Below are 17,433 nucleotides of genomic sequence, written 5' to 3'. Positions count from 1 at the left end.
ATTTGGGTTTCTAAATGAGGAGCTATGGCTGCTGTACGTAAAGCAAATGAAAAACAAGATGTGTAAATGAGGATAGAACCAACTAGTTTTACATGAAACAGATAAAACCAATTATTTTTCAGGATTCTATCCCCCTACTTCTGAGATATAATATATCTCATTATAGGCAATTGCCATTTATATCCACTTTTAGAAAGAGCTACAGGTTTTTTTTTTTTCCCCCAAAGGTTTTCTTGTAAGTCTGGTAACTATGCTTTTAATTCTAATGTCATTTTTAAAATAAAAGGTTTTGATAATAGTACTTGTGTCAGACCACCTCACATTCAAATAAAATTTTTCACATGGGCCTATTTAAGACGGTTACATTTCAAGCTTCTAACCAGGTAAAGTAACTGATTTATATATTAAAGACTGGTGACACCCAAAGGAATGCTCTGATGTTTGTGACAGAATAGATCCCTGGCATACACTGGATGCTTAGGCTGGGAGGAAGGAATGATGGGCTTAGCCCAAAGGACCTCTGGCTTCTGTAGCAGGGCTCAAAGGTTTAACCTGACGGTGTTATATTTGGGCATGAGCCTGGCAGTGGGCCAGTGAGGATGGACACAGCTTTCCCATGGGTCCAGGACACATCCCCTTCTGTCCTTCCCGGCATCTCCAGCTTGGAGTGTATGATCCAGGAAGGCTTTCGTTCCCAGGGCTGATTCTGGCCTCTCTTCCCGGTCTCCAGTGATAACCAGCAAATTCAAGAGGTGGCAAAAATCAAGGAGAAGCTTCTTCTATTCCTTCATTTCTACCCTCTTCCCCATCCCAATGAAGACTCTGACGGAGTGCCACACTTAAACATCCTCAACGAAGCTGACACAGCTGGGAAAGGAGAAAAAGGACTCCAAAAATCACAAAGAATTATACTCTTTCTTCAGTCTCCGTTTTATCCTAAATAGAGTTAGTGAAGGAATAGAAGAGGTTATGAGGACTCGAGGGATGGTGTCTTCAACATCTGGTCTGTTGAATATGTATCCTGTATTTTTACTGAGGGAATTCAACACTCTAGCAAGGAACTTCGATCTAGCACTGAATCAGGGGGTTACATATTTGAAAGAGCCCTGAGGCACGATGGAAGGTGGAAGGGCAGCCCCGGGGTCCCCAGTGCTCCCACCCCGAGCCCGGCCATACCTGACAGCAGCAGCCAGAGCTCCCCGCGCATGCTCTCGGGTACGCCCTTCAGCACCAGGTCCCGTGTCTTTTCCGTGCGGTACATGCAAATCCCTTGCCCGTACTCAGCAAAGTGAATCTTCCAGGCTTGCTCTTTCAAAAACTCTTTGGCCTGAAAGGGATAATGAAGCATCACTACATCCCAAAGTACTTCAACAATGGTTAGGACAAGTTCGATGGAAGGTCAGAACACTTTCCCTGGTGAATGGAGCAGTTAAGTTCTAGACAGAATTCATGAAAACAAAGAACTCAGATTTTCTGGAGTCCTTCCCAGATAGGACACATGTATGCCCGTGGATCTGCCATGAAATTTTCTGGCCTAGCGTCAGAATTGTACTTACCTGAGATGAGTCAGCAGAATGCAAATGATATTTATGGCTTTATGTCTATACCTCCAAGTGAAACAGTGGATGTTTTTTAAACGTGGCCTGAGACATTATGTACTTATTTGTTGGCTGACTTATACAATAGTTAAAAACAAGACCAAAAAAGGTCAGCCGTACCCTCTATAACACATCTCCTTCCACGATGAAGCCACTCTGAAACCCAATGACATATAACCATGTCATTATATGTTATATTTATATGTCATTTGTGTTTCTTCAACAAAATATCCTTTACTTGTAGGAAAATATCTATTGACATATTGATGAGTTTACTTTTATTTAAAAAGATTTTTTAAACGTTATTGTTCTAATATAGAAAGTTCCGGGCAAGAGGAGGCGGCACCCACCAATTTCGGGTTGAACTCCTCGGGAGACCGCCGCCGATACATGGTCATCAGGGTCTGTGTGGCCGTGGGGACGCTGTTGCCATTGAGGTTAAACTGGCGCTCACCGTCAGCATCGGAGCTCGTGCTTCTCTGGGGACTGGAGGAAATGAGGCTGCTGGGCCGAGAATACACCTGCTGATGCAGAGAGCAACAAGATGCTGGAACCATTTTGGCTACAGAATCTACCTCTTCAGCGTCCTCTGGACAGACACCAATAGCTGCGTCACGGTTCCCAAGAGGTTTCTTGTGACGTGACAAAACAGGAGAAAGACAGCAAGCCAGCACTTTGATGGGGATTAGACGGGGTCATGGGCCACAGAGCTTCAATGCCCAAAATAGGTTTCCTCTGTATTTTAGATGCATTTTTACAACAAACTGGTTGGCCACGTGTCTCTCTGATTAGTATGCATGCAAAGCATGATGTGGTTGAATCAGCTGCTCATGGGACCACCTCCCTCACCTCCTCTCTAGTTTCTGGTGCCTCAGAAATGCCTACAGAAGCTTGGAGCAGGAAGACAGGGGCAGGGATGTTACTCATGAGCTCACCATTTTTGCAATGTATTTTAGCTGCTAGTAAGTTGCTCTATTACTTGAGCTAATTACATATCTTTCAGGGCCCTAGTTTCCCTGGATGTCTAGGGCCTAATTCAATAGGGATATAATTTGTATTTTATCATCATAAAATCATCATAATGATGTTGTATTTCAGTTTTGAGTGACCTCTGTACCATTCCCAACAAGGTCACTTATATAGACCAGAGTCACTTGCTACGTAACCAGGACAAATTACTTAATAATGCTTTCAGCAGTGAAAGAAGAGGGTTAGACCAGATGATCTCTAAGGTTCTGTCCGGCTCTATGATCCCAAACATAAACTCCATGAGATTTAAATGAGATACTGCTCTGGACATCAGAGTAGGTGGTTCATCTTAGCACAGCTGCAAAGCTTCAAGATCAAACTAACAGACAGGGAGGTGAACACCCCCGGGGAAGAGTAATATGAACCAAAACACCTGCAGGTGCCTTCCACAGACCTCATCATCTGAACTGTTGTAGCTTCCTGCAAACTCTTTGTCCGAGTATATTTTGGAGGTCGTCTGTTGCAGGAAATCAGAGATCCTCTGCACTAGAAAGTCTCTATCTCTCAAATTGGCAAACAGGAAGGTCATCCTGTTCTTGGTGCTGATGGATAAAGGACTGGGGAGCACGTTGGAGCTGTCTGCCTTTTCTACAATCGTCACCTGAAAAGAAACAGGAAACCAAGAGTATTACTTTCCAGGGATTATCCGACAGCAACCTCTGAGCCGCACTGGAAAGAACACAACACTTTTAAATCTCTGTAGAAACCTCCTCTATTTTACTGAGGCAAGTTGAGATTCTTTAGCCCTGTTCCAATAAAATAAAACAACTCATAACAAATCAAACTGGAGCTGGAATCATCTTGCTGGTCTTTCTAAATTAGTAGTTATAAATCGAGAGTGATTTTTGCCCCCCAGGAGACATTTGGCAACATCTAGAGGCACTTCTAGTAGTCACAAGTGGAGGGCACCACTGGCATCTCATAGGTAGAGGAAGGGATACTGCTAAACATCCTGCAGCGCACAGGACCCAGGACGGCCCGCCCCCAACAAAGTCCGGCCCAAGATGCCAATAGGGCCAAGGTTGAGAAACCTTGTTGTAAAGGAATTCTTTGATTTTCATTAAAATTTCATGGAACCATAAGAGGGAGGACTCCTAGCTGTTGCTTCATCTGTAAGAGACAGAAACAACCGATGACACTGGGTGCTTTTGCCAGCTTAATGTGGGGATGGCTTTCAAAACACCACCAATCCTTCAAGCGTCTCATTTAGACTCCAGGGCTTCGCATCCCTCACCTCTTACCACTTCAAAGTTTTAAAGGCTCGATTCTGAACAGACATGACATAGACAGCTTAATTGCAACCCTATCTGCATTGGCTGACTGTGTGTGTGTGTGTGTGTGTGTGTGTGTGTGTGTGTGCGCATGCATAGCATGTGTGGTGAAGTAAGTCTACCACGTCAGGAGAAAAGTAGGAAAGAGGGGCGTGTGTTTTAGCTTTGAAATGACGACATATATTTGGTGGTTTATAATAGGATTTTCATCAACTGGAAACTAGGATAAATGCATTACAACTTTTTTTCTTTCCCCTCTTCATTTCCACATGTAAGCAGTCTAGACAGGTTCAACTTCAACCTCTTCATCAGCATTTTCATGTGAAATACATTTCCTCCCAAGCAGAACTTTAAAAACTTTTCTCCCCTTCAAGGCTAAGGAACTTCTTGGAATTGCCTAAAAAGATGCATGGTCCCAAGTGCAAACAGGTAATACTGGGGTCCATAAAGGGAAAAATTGAAGGACCTGTCTTCTGTTCTCAGACTTCATAAATATGTACAAGTTAGATATATATTTACACTTTTTTAAAGGAATCTCCGAGATACCTGGAGTTGCACATTGAAGTGTTTTTTCCCCCCAATGCAAAAGAAGCTAGAGAAATTGGGGGAAAAAAACCAACTTCTTTATCATAAAAAGGATTTTCCCATGACACTTCAGACATGTGTTAAACAATGCTTATTTTAAAAGACTGATAAAAACTTCCTTTTCTCTCAGTAGATTTTTTCTGATTCTTTTAGTCACCAGGCGTCTGCGATTAAATGACAGATGTCAAGAGAATGAAAGGTTCAAGTTCTGTGCCTAAAACACAGACATCATGTGCATCGTGATGAAGTCAAAGTGGAAAGTCCTGTATCTGGCAGGATCATGAATACAGAGACAGCAAGAAAGCGCCCTCAGAAAACCTAGGAAGGTTCCCACGGGTTACAACCTATTTTTCACTGGCAAATGAGTTCTAGTAGAATTCTACCCCATAAGCTTTGTGCCACCAGGAACGGGCAACAGCTGTATCCAAATATTCTACAGAATAATGAGACACGTTTTCGTTACCAACTTGGGTTATAAAATAGATCAAATCTAATCAAATCTTGGTGTGTCATATGGAACACTTACAAGGTAATTTATAATTGAAAGAAAAGAGAGACTTCATCTGGAATCTCTAATGAGGACCTTGATCACTTCACTTTACCCTCCTGTTTTGCTGCCTCAGTAATTTCTATAAAATCTACAGCGATAGGATTCTGTGTAAACATTTAACATGTATCGATTTGGTCTACCTTAAGTCTGTATGTAGAATATATATTAACAATCTCCAGTCAGTATTTCTACTTATTTAGAAAAAATTAAATAAAACAACAATTCCTAGTCTACACAACCCTAAAAGCAGCCGTTCCAAGGAGGATGCAGTGTTCCCACGGAGGCTCCTGCTAACCAATCAGCTTAACTCAGTTCACAGAGACACCACCTCTACTCAGACAGATCTGGATGGAGGGTGGGAGCCTCGTCCTAGTGTTTTTCTGTCATTATCATACCTAGAGGTAATAAAAATTACATTAAGTCCTTTGCTTCTTCCATTAGTCGAGGTTCGGGATTTACCATTAATATACCTCAGCGATTCATCAGGTTAAAGGACAGGGCACTGCTGGCTCATTGAGCATTTCTTTAAAGCTGCATCCTCCAACCACAACACACTTTATTTTTAAATGCTACCTCTACCATTGTCCCTCTTCTGACTTACCCTGAAATGTGACTGAATGATCTTTGCCCTACCGCCTGTTGGGGAAAACTGGCAAGCAGAAGATGGGCTGAGGACATTAACCTCTTTTCTCTCAATTCCCCCGAACTCTCACCATCCTATTATAAATCACACTAAAATGTACACAGAGCACCTGGACCAAACCGGGAGGTGGGGAACAGGAGAGAAGATGTCTGGACAGCAGCTCCCAGCCCCTCTCTGCTCCTGAGTTCTCTCTGGATAAACAGAGTGATGACTCACTCAGATTAATAAATGACACATTCACAGTACATTCTTAATCCCAGGATGGGTTTCCCTAGCCAGTCCAGGTCACTCTGCTTTACTATGTTCAGGTAGTACTTGATGAAGAAAATTTTTAGTAGCAGCCTTGTCACTACATATGGTGATAGATGTTAACTGGACTTATTGTGGTGATCATTCTATAATATATACAAATATCAAATCACTACTTTGTTTACCTGAAATTAATATGTTATGTCAATTACACCACACACACACACACACACACACACACACACAGAGTTTAGTAACTCCCTAAGACAAAGTTTGCTGGAAAAAGTCATGAAATGCCTTTCAGAGCCAATTGTAAGTCCTGATGAATTATCCGTCTCAGAATTCACTCCCAACAATTCCTGGCCTCCAAATGTGTTATAATACCAGTTAGCACACCCTATAAGAAGGAGAACTAGATTTTTCAATTGCTTAACATTTTGCATTCTTTTTGATCCACCAATTAAACTTCTAGGAATTTATCAATTAAGGAAAATTATACATATGATTGGGAGAAAACTAAAAACAATGCAAAGGTCCAAGCACAGGTAACCTAAAAAGAAGAAATAAATTATACATATCCATTAGTGGAATAATATGCAGTCACTAAAAGTTACATTGTAAAAGAATATTTTATGATATGGGGAAAAGTTTAGTGTACACTCACTGTTAAGGGAATTAAGAAAAAAATAAAAATTCTTTATGTTTTATATCTAAATAATATAAATGACATATACACAGCAATGTATAGAAAGCCTGAAAAGCTGTACAGCAGAATGTTAGCATGGTCGTCTTTGAAAGGTGGGACTAGGACTGAATTTTGTTTTCTTTTTATTTGTATTTTTACAAATTTTCTGTGATAATGATGCAATATTTTTGAAACAAAAAAAAAAACCCAGAAAATTTGCTTACATAAATGATTTTTTTTAAAAAAAAAGAAGGCAGAAGGAAACTTGAATCCTTTACTATAGAGAATCTTAATAAAGGGTCAATCTTGATTAAATAGCCAAAGCTTCTAACCGTCTTAATTTCTAGAAAAGGACCAGAGTAGGTTGAAAGTTACCAGGTCAGAAACTGCGGGTCTGCCAGCCCTTGACATCCTAACTTTGAGTCCCTTCTCAACCCCAAACAGCAAGGTTTCCATACAAGTACCAGAATAATCTATCACTGTGAGGACACGACAGAACCCACCTCCACCCCAGATACAATAATAATGTTTCTTAGTCTTCACTGTCTATGGGCATCAGCCTGGCACTCTATTAAAATACAGACTTCAAAACTTGCAGAGATCCAGAAGATCTGGGGTGGGTTCAGGACTCTGCCACTGTGGCCAGTGGTCCCAGTGGTTCTAATGCAAGGAATCGACAAACCGGACAGATCTGAACACTTGGCTTTCTGATTCACAACCTAGACTGTCTCCTCTAAAGACCAAGCTGCTCAGGCTGTGAGTCAGGTGTAGTAACTACATTTTCTATCTTCTGTGTTTGATGTTTTCACATCTTGGGCCCTTTTTGACCCAGAGTTAGCCAACTCGTGGAGATAATAAAGGACTCACCTGTGAGCAGGCCTTTTATAGGCAAACCAACCAATCCAAGCCCATACCCCAGTGACCTCCTATATCTGCTCTCACACTCAGGGCCACATTGACCTGCCCTCATCACCCCAGGGCCAGGTACCAGACAACTAGGGATAGGCCCTCTGCCCTGGAGCCTGCCAAAATTATTCAACTTGCCAATCCTAAGCCTGCTTACCCTGCCTCGCCTGTTTCTTCCCATGGAAACCACAATAAAGGCTCTTGCCCATGTTTTCCCCTGCTCCTCTGCCGGCTGACTCACCCTGGTGCTTCCCTGAGTGGTCCCCACGGCATGGCGTGCCCCCCCTAGTGGAATCCGTGAGTATAACAAGCAATCTTTTCAATGACAGTCATCTCCTGCTCTGTTGGCCTCACCTTACCCGAACAAGAATGAAATCTACATTTTAAAATACCAGGCTGTCTCTGGAAGAAAATATCTCGCAGGTCCCATGGTCACTTAGAGCCATAACAACAAATAAAAGAGTGGCAGATTCCACCAAAGAATTATGAACACTCACCTATGGTTAAAAGCCAACTCACTGCTGGTAAAAGATACACAGAAAAGTATTACCAGTAAAACTCTTAAAATACCCTAAAAGTTCCATTTTTCACCTGCCACTTACCTCTCGGAGTGGAATAATGAGGCTGCACAGGTTTTCCTCCTTGCTGGTAAAGCAGATGTAGTTTGTGGACACAAACATCTGCCCCAAAATGTGCATTTTGTTGAATGGAGTCCAGAGGGTGCAGTCTGTGTGGCCATCTAATTTTTCATCTTTGGGCAGCCGGAAAAGTGCACGGTATCTCTCACTCTTTGCCCTGGCATCCAGATCGCTGGAAAGCAAGAAAAATAACTCACCCCACACAAAATAAAAGTTTCAGTACCTCTAAATGATGCGGCAATGGAGGTTCCCCAGCCCATCTTTCCCCTCCTTCATCTTGTGAGACTTACTCCTACCTTCTTGGCTTTCTACTGGCGTTAACTCCAAACTATGACCCAAAAGCATTATGAAATTATTTTAATATATTTAGGTCCCTTGTGTAGCCATTTTGCAATCAGTGTCTCTGAATGTCAAAGGATCTTACGAAAACAAGGCCTGGACAGGAAATAATTCTCTTTCTAAAAGAATACAGTAATTTCTTAAGAGATGAGTACATTTATCCATGACTCATCCAGAGCCTCTCTCGGGGCCTTATCTTTTAAGAACGACCTAATGCAAATACACGCAAGCCACGTGAATCTGCTGACTGGCACTGTCCACACTGAGTAGACAATAAAACTGCCCAAAACACAGGAACGACCCACCTCCAGGACAACCAGAGTATCTAACCTCATCTGGGTCCTCAGGTAACTATGATCTTTTCCCTAATGAGTTCCTTTTTCCTGTTCCTCATGGCAGTTATTTAAACCTCTTTGCTCAAGCTTTGATGCTACTTCAGCCCCCTGACGATCCAGTTTCTGGCTTCACAGGGCAAAGACAGGCCCTCCAATTCCCTCCCTCCTATCTCCAAAACCAACTCCATCCTCATCTCATCCTACTTCCTTTCCCTGTTTCAAAGGGAGATGTATCAGCACACATAAGCGTCCTTTTCCATGTCCTATGAGATGTCACTTTTTAAATTATTCATTTTCTTCTAGCTTTATCTCCATGCTCCCTTCTGTTCCTGCACTTACCCTTCACCAACAAACTCTTCCCATCTGCCTACTTCATACCATCCTCTGGTCAAATCTTTTTCATTCTAAAATGAGCAAGCCCCCTCCTTTACCACTGAATTTCTTGAAAAAGCAGTCCGTACTGTCCTAACGCCCTTGCCTTGCCTTTCACGTGCTATACAACCCACTGCAGTAACCCATTCTCTTGTCACTCTATCAAAACATGTCTCAAATCACCAAAGGCGTTTTAATTGCAGTGACGTCTTGTCAGGTACCAGCTGTATGGCAATGATTGCCAATTCCAGCTTGATGTCCTGCAGGCAACTCAACTCAACATGATGAAAACCGAGCCCTCATATCCCTTGGACACGCTCTTCCTTCCCTCATCCCCACCTCAGTTAGGGGTAATTCCACGCATACTGTCACACTTTAGAGCATCAGCTTTTCCCTCGCCTTCTCTCTAGCCCAGATCCAGACTTCCAGGCCTCTCTGCAGCCTCGCTTCATCTCATGCCCAGCCACCTTTCACGCATGTGATGGACTAACTTCCCTCTGTGCTTTTCCCTTGTGCTTCTCCCATCATGTTATTCCCTCTGCCTGAAATATCCATCCTACTGACTCTGAATGAGTAATATCTACTATGTCTTGAGAGCCCAGCTCCAAGCAGCTCCGCTGAGAGGTCTTTCCTACACACTCTGCCCATCTCCCCATGTGTGTGCTCATGGCGCTCTGCTCATAGGAACAGAAGAGGTCCCATCCCATTGTACTGGAGCTGGTCGTGTCTGCCTCGCTTCATGAACTGGGAGTGCCTTGGGTAGTCTTTTTCAGTTTTGTATCTGTACCTGGAAAACCGTTCTGAACCCTTGAAGTTGTTCAGAAAAGGTTAACTTTCATAAAGGAACAGATGTGTTTCTTGTTTCTAAAGTCTGTAAAAGACTCTAAGTCTCTGACACCTACCGTTTTAGAGCAGACACTTTTTTAGGAGATTTCTTTTTCAGTTTAGGCAGGGATCGATCTTGTTCAAACCCCTCATTGTCTAAGAGTTGCCTCATGGCGATGTTGGCGAGCTGCTCCATTAACTTGAAGGTCTCATTGATGTTGAGGAATACGGAGAAGAAATGCTCGCTGGACCTCGTGCTCACTTTGATCACGTCAGGCAGCAGCAGCGTGGCGTTCTTCTCGAGCTGAGTGATGTCCACCCACCGGATGACCAGCTTGGCTGAGCACAGGAAACAAGGCTGGGTCAACACACAGCTGCTTAAAATCCTTTCAAGATACTGGACACTAACAACCCCGACCCACAATTTCACTGACCTCCCTTGAGTTTATGTGCCCATATTTATCATTGTTCTGTTTGTTAGTTTTAACAGACAAACCTGGACCACAAAAATTCTGAGTTAACAATTATTACGGATTTAAGTCCATGTCTACTAAATGAATTATACCTTTGGTGAATCTTTACTACTTCATAACTAATTTCGTTACAACCATTGAGCCAGAAATGATTGGATTCAATTGTTAAGTCATCACAAAATAGTGCTGGCTCAGTTACAACTACAGATTTATTATTGTTGATGTTTGGATGTGGTTTATGCGTTCAGGGCAGGCAAACCTCAGTAGACTTTCAAAAGCTTCCCTCTGAAATTCTAGAGAACTCACCTTCCCTTCCCATCAGAAAAGAATAAAAGCAAAGGTGGTTAATACTGAGGTACATCCAACCCTGTCGGGGAACCTTCCCCTTCCAGTAGCTGCAAGAGTAATAGTTGACGAGTTTCTCTTCCTCAGGCATTCCAAACAGCCGATGGAATTTCACAATGGCTTCCTTGAACTTCTCTGTGTCATCATCTTCCTTCACATCATTGATTTTGTTATACTCTGCAATGATGCCCTAAGAAGCGATAAAGCACAAAACACACAACTGGTATCACTATGACTAGAGCTGCTTTTACCCGTATCTTGTACATAATTGGAAAGGAACAAAAAATTTCTAAGGCTAGAGTTTAAAAAAATTGAATTATTTTCAAAGCCAACTCCCCAGTTCTAAGCCAATTAACAAGCAGCATTTATGTACTAAAAGATTTCTAAAGAGCAATATAGATTTTAATATCTGTTTATTGGTACTAATCATTTTTTTAAGTTCACTTAGAATGAAGCCCATAGTTTTCTTTTACAAATGAGGTGATGAAAAGATTTTGCTAGTTCTACTACTTTTCCTAGCTTATCATGATAGACTTATCCCAAAGGTCAACCAACGTCTGCCTTTCTCAAAAACTCAATGAGGGACTTCTCTCATGGTCCAGGGGTTAAGAATCCGCCTTCCAGGGCTTCCCTGCTGGCACAGTGGTTAAGAATCCACCTGCCAATGCAGGGGACATGGGTTTGAGCCCTGGTCCGGGAAGATCCCACATGTCGCAGAGCAACTAAGCCTGTGTGCTACAACTACTGAGCCTGTGCTCTAGAGCCTGCGAGCCACAACTGCTGAAGCCCGTGCACCTACAGCCTGTGCTCCGCAACAAGAGAAGCCACCGCAATGAGAAGCCCTTGCACTGCAACGAAGAGTAGCCCCCGCTTACTGCAACTAGAGAAAGCCCACACACAACAACGAAGATCCAACGCAGCCAAAAATAAAATAAATTAAATAAATAAATTAAAAAAAAAAAAAAAAAAAAGGATCCACCTTCCAATGCAGGGGACTCAGGTTCGATCCCTGGTCAGGGAACTAAGATCCCACGTGCTGCAGGGCAACTAAGCCCGTGCACTGCAACTACTGAGCCCATGCGTTCTGGAGCCCTCGCGCTGCAACGAAAGATCCTGTGTGCTACAACTAAGCAACTAAGACCCGATGCAGCCAATAAATAAATAAATAAATATTTTAAAAATAAATAAATAAATAAAAGAATGACATTGGGACTTTCCTGGTGCCCCAGTGGTTAAGACTTCACGCTCCCAATGCAGGGGGCCCGAGTTCGATCCCTGGTTAGGGAACTAGACCCCACGTGTGGCAACTAAGACCCAGCGCAGCCAAATAAATAAAAAAACAAAAACAAAAACTCAATGAAATTTCATCATGAATGGAAAGAGAGGAAGAAAGACCAAAACATATGCCACTAACTGACACTGGCCACAGACCCACTGTCTCAGGGCCATGAATAACATCAGGCAACATAGATAAAAGGAACAAGCCACCATCTGAGCAGAAATGGGGCGAATATTGGAGCAAAAATTATAATAGACGCACAACTTTTAGTCAGTTGCACAGGAAATAAAATATATGCATGGCATGTAACTGGCTTAATCTACTATTTAATCATTATAGTAGCTTGAGAGGCTGTTTCATTGTTACCCAGTTCCTTTATAATTCCCTGAAAAATGGCTTCTATCTATATCCCTTGACAGACATTTAATAAAAGATTATTAAAAGGCTAGGGCTTCCCTGGTGGTGCAGTGGTTAAGAATCTGCCTGCCAGTGCAGGGGACACAGGTTCAAGCCCTGGTCCGGGAAGATCCCACATGTCGCGGAGCAACTAGGCCCGTGAGCCACAGCTACTGAGCCTGCGCGTCTGGAGCCTGTGCTCCGCAACAAGAGAGGCCGCGATAGTGAGAGGCCCGCGCACCGCGATGAAGAGTGGCCCCCGCTTGCCACAACTAGAGAAAGCCCTCCCACAGAAACGAAGACCCAACACAGCCAAAAATAAATAAAAAAAAAAAAAAAAAAAAAAAAAAGATAATAGTCCCTAAGGTTCCACTCCCAATTTTCCCACCTTTAAGAAAAGAAAGGGTCCAGAATGCAGAACCTCTTCTTAGTTTACTGTAATTTTTTAGCCAGGTGGACTGGATGATGGAACAAAGGGATGGAATTATCTCCTTCCTGTGTGTTCTACAGGTTCTACAGGATATGAAATAGGTCATCCCGGTTCCAGGCAACAGCTCCACATAACAAGCTACTACAATCCAAATATTCGGAACATTCAATACAAATTTAAATACACACAAGACATTGACAGGTAGTTCACAAAAAAGGGAAACATTAACTTAGCAAACATGAAAGAACATTCAACTTCATAATCAAAGACAGAAAAATTAAAACAATAAGACACTGGCTTTTACTTATTAATCTTGAAAAACCACTTAAACGATTATAATGCTGAAAGCTAGCAATAGTACAATCACACAGGGCTCCTAATATACTGACAATATCTACTAAGGTCCATTAAAAGTACTTAAACTTAACCCATTAACCAATGTTTTGTAATCTATCCAAAAGTGGGGAAAAGTTACATACAAGCAAAAGGATTCACTGTATTACTATTTGTGCTTGACTCCCACTAGTCTAAAAGCTAGGAGGCTTCTAGAAAGAGAGGAATGGAAAGGTCAATTATAGGATAATATTCAGTTATTAAAGTAACAACCAAAAGTTACATAACAGCATAGTAGATACCAGAGAAAAAAGATATGATACAAAGTTACATGTACAGTCATACTACTATTATGATAAATATGCATATTAGAAAACTAAAAAGAAAAAAACGAAAGTTATCTATGGTGTTTGGATTATGGTTGCCTCTGTAGCTAATTATTACATTTATAATTTTAAAAAGTTAATTAGATCTCAAAACAAATAAATATGTTGGGTCCCTTCATTACTGGACAATCTGAATGCTTAAACCACCCATAATGCAATTCCTTCCTCATAACTGGTTTCAGGGGGATTATTTTTATTTTTTTATTATTATTTATTGATTGATTGATTTATTGATTTTTTGTTTCAGGGGAATTAAATCTGACATTTTTGGTTTAATGAAAATGGTGAAAAGAATGGCTATTTGACCCGCAATTTGTGCTTGCTTGCTTTATTTCTCTTAACTATTGTCACTTTTAAGCTTCAGTTTCTTCCTGCAGGTCTTGATTTGTACCTATTTCCCAAAGACGACAACATCTGAGGGTGGACAATGAAAAGGTAACCGAGAACCTGGGCAGTGGCTCCTGGATGGAGAAGACGCTTCCTGTCTCTGTTTCCCCCACCAATTGCTGCCCCCTTTCACCCAGCCCCTCCTACAGGATCAAATCCTGTAGGAAACCTCAGACTCCCCCCATTTACATTACTTCCTAGAAATTCAGATGAATGACTTAGAAACAAAAGGAAGATGTTACCAAATCTGATTGGTTTTATCAATAAAACTCTCCATTATTATAAAATAGATAACTAATATAGCACAGGGAACTCTACTCAATACTCTGTAATGACCTATATGGGAATAGAATCCAAAAAAGAGTGGATATATGTATATGTGTAACTGGTTCACTTTGCCGTACACCTGAAACTAACACAATGTTGTACATCAACTATGCTCCAATAAAAATTAATTTAAAAAAAACTCTCCATTTTTCAAGAATAATTTCTTTATTTGGAAGCTGCCATCTTTTCCTAGCTTCACTGATCCTTTCCAATGTCTCCCCCTCTCTCATTTTTGATCTCCTTCACTACTCTTCTAATCTCTTTAATTAGGATGGAGCAGAGGCTTAAATCACCAATCTTAAAGCAATGATAACCTATTCACTTTGAGGGCTAAGAGGTGAGAGTAAAGGAAGAGGTCGATATTATTACATGTGCTTTTGTACTTCTGTACACCTCAATCCTCACTAATTTTATGCGGTCCAGTTAAAATTCTCCTTCAAAGAACATCAGACTCTAAAGAGTAATGAGAATCCACTTGTATTTTTCTACTTCTCTTTCTGAATATAAAATTATTACATGTGAGGGGGGATCAAGATGGTGGAGTAGGAGGTCCTGGAGCTCACCTCTCCCCACAAACACAACAAAATGACTATGAGTATATGTACAAATTTAGTAAAGTAGAAGAAATAAAATAAAAATTGATCAGTCTGTAGAATTTTAATGAGAAACACTGTTGGATCACTTCCTAGAACTCCTCCTAAACCTAGATTTAAAGAAAGGCTTCTATGACTGAACATCCAGATGCTATAATAGAAAAAATTGATGATTTTGACCAAATAAAAATTTAAACTTTGCCTGGCAAAAATTATCATGAGCCAAGTCAAATGACAAACATATATCACTGATACAGGGCTAACAGGCTTTGTATAAAAAGAACTTAAAAAAATATGTATATATTTATTTATTTATTTGGCTGCACCGGGTCTTAGCTGCGGCATGTGGGATCCTCATTGCCGAGTGCAGGATCTTCAGCTGCGGCATTCAGGATCTTCAGCTGCGGCATGCGGGTTCCTAGTTGTGGCATGCGGGATCCAGTGCCCCGACCTGGGATCAAACCTGGGCCCCCTGTACTGGGAGTGCAGAGTCTTAGCCACTGGACCACCAGGGAAGTCCCAAGAACTTTTAAAAATTAAAGAAAAATAAGACCAAAAGTCTCAGAGAAAAATAGGCAAAAGACATGCACAGTCTACAAACAGGGTTATAAAAACAGCCCTTAAACATAAGAAAAGATGTTTAACTTCACTCATAAATGAGATAAATACAAATTAAAACAATACTAAAATATTTCACCCCTTCAGATGGACAAAATCTCAAAAGCTTGATAATCCACCTGGTTGGTGAGGCTTGGGGAAACAGGCACTCCCACATATGCCAGTGGGAATGTAAAATGGGGAGGGGAAATTGGCAATATTTAGCAAAACCACACATGCATTTACCCTTTGACCTGGCAATCCCATTTCTACCAGTGTATCTTAAAGCTACATCCCCAACAATGCAAAAAGGCATATGCATGAAAAAATATACATGGAACGTTATTTATAACTGCAAAATATTGGAAACAACTTAAATGTAGAAACATAGAAGAGTGGCTGGATTATCTATGGTTCATACACACATAATATGCAGCTTAAAAAAGAATGAAGAACTAAATGCATCATGGGATCCTGGCTTGGATCATGGAATCAAAGGACATGAAGTGGAAAAATTAGTAAAATCCAAATACAGTCTGTAGTTTAGTTAACAATATTGTGTCAATGTTGATTTCTTAGTTTTGATAAATGTACCATGTTTACATAAGATGCTAACATTCAGGGAAACCGAGTGTAGGGTATATGGGAATTCTCTGCTCTACCTTTGCAGTTCTCAAAATTGTTTTAAAATAAAAAACAGAACTATTAAAACTTTTTTGTTTTTTATTGATATTAAAATGTTGTTTTAAATGTGGCCCATCTTTATGAACTAATATGAAGTGTTACACAGGAGTTATTAAATGCAAAAAGCAAATGCAGGACTTCCCTGGTGGCGCAGTGGTTGAGAATCCGCCTGCTAATGCAGGGGACACGGGTTCAAGCCCTGGTCCAGGAAGATCCCACATGCCGCGGAGCAACTAAGCCAGTGCGCCACAACTACTGAGCCTGCGCTCTAGAGCCTGCGAGCCACAACTACTGAAGCCCGTGCACCTAGAGCCCGTGCTCCACAACGAGAGAGCCACCTCAATGAGAAGCCTGCACACCACAATGAACAATAGCCCCCGCTCACCGCAACTAGAGAAAGTCCGCGCGCAGCAACGAAGACCCAACACAGCCAAAAATAAATAATTAAAAAAAAAAAAAAAATAAGGCAAATGCAGAGGAGCATATATACAGGGAGCCTTATGTATAAGAATTAAAGAGAAATAAGAAAAATACATATATTTGGCCTATTTTTACAAAAAGAAACACAGGAAGGATAAGCCAGATAGCAATGAGACTGGTTAACTACGAGGGGTTGGGGGGAGCAGGGTAGCAAGGAGGCAGGAGGAGGTAACACTTTTTGAGGAATTTTGACTTTTGGAAGCATGTTAATATCTTCTGTATTCAAAAAAATAAAATTAAACTCTCAATGTCAGGAAGAAGAAAGAGCCTAAAATGGAAAGCAAACTGAAACAAATGGCCGATTCCAGGCCTGGGACAGGGAAGGTACCAGATGAGCCTGGAACACCCTGTTAGACCAGAGTAGGAACCGCTCAAAAGAGTAATGGGAGCAAGTCACAAGGACAAAGGAGGCAATTTTTTTTTTTTTTTTTTTTTTAGTGTGGCAAAAAAAAGATCCAGACACAGAAACGAAGACCCAACATAGCAATCAATCAATCAATAAAATAAATAAATCTTTAAAAAAAAAAAAAAAAAAAAAGATCCAGATATCTTTAGCCTTTCTGTACCATATAAAATTAAGAAGTCAAAAGTATATAAACTTAAACTTATGCTTAATAATGAATGTTTCAGGGCTTCCCTGGTGGCACAGTGGTTAAGAGTCTGCCTGCCAATGCAGGGGACACCGGTTCGAGCCCTGG

At 41.2% G+C, this 17,433-nt stretch overlaps 1 protein-coding gene across 3 annotated transcripts in view; it reads right to left on the bottom strand.

Moving 5' to 3' along the window:
• Positions 1-17,433, bottom strand: part of TBC1D9 (TBC1 domain family member 9) — a 130,781-nt gene that overhangs the window by 34,927 nt on the left and 78,421 nt on the right. For 2 of the 3 annotated variants that reach the window (XM_061192581.1, XM_061192580.1), the window contains 6 exons: positions 10,805-11,033; positions 10,103-10,364; positions 8,119-8,326; positions 3,022-3,228; positions 1,949-2,122; positions 1,177-1,327 (listed from right to left, as the gene is read on the bottom strand). In XM_061192581.1, coding sequence (XP_061048564.1) covers positions 1,177-1,327; positions 1,949-2,122; positions 3,022-3,228; positions 8,119-8,326; positions 10,103-10,364; positions 10,805-11,033 — 1,231 coding nt within the window. The remainder of the gene's footprint in view (positions 1-1,176; positions 1,328-1,948; positions 2,123-3,021; positions 3,229-8,118; positions 8,327-10,102; positions 10,365-10,804; positions 11,034-17,433) is intronic. The other variant, XM_061192582.1, reaches the window with a different exon arrangement.

This window comes from Eubalaena glacialis, chromosome 5 (assembly GCF_028564815.1).
Source record: "Eubalaena glacialis isolate mEubGla1 chromosome 5, mEubGla1.1.hap2.+ XY, whole genome shotgun sequence".
NCBI lineage: Eukaryota > Metazoa > Chordata > Mammalia > Artiodactyla > Balaenidae > Eubalaena > Eubalaena glacialis.
The sequence above is the reverse complement of the archived record's forward strand: the minus strand, read 5'-3'. Positions and strand labels throughout refer to the sequence as shown.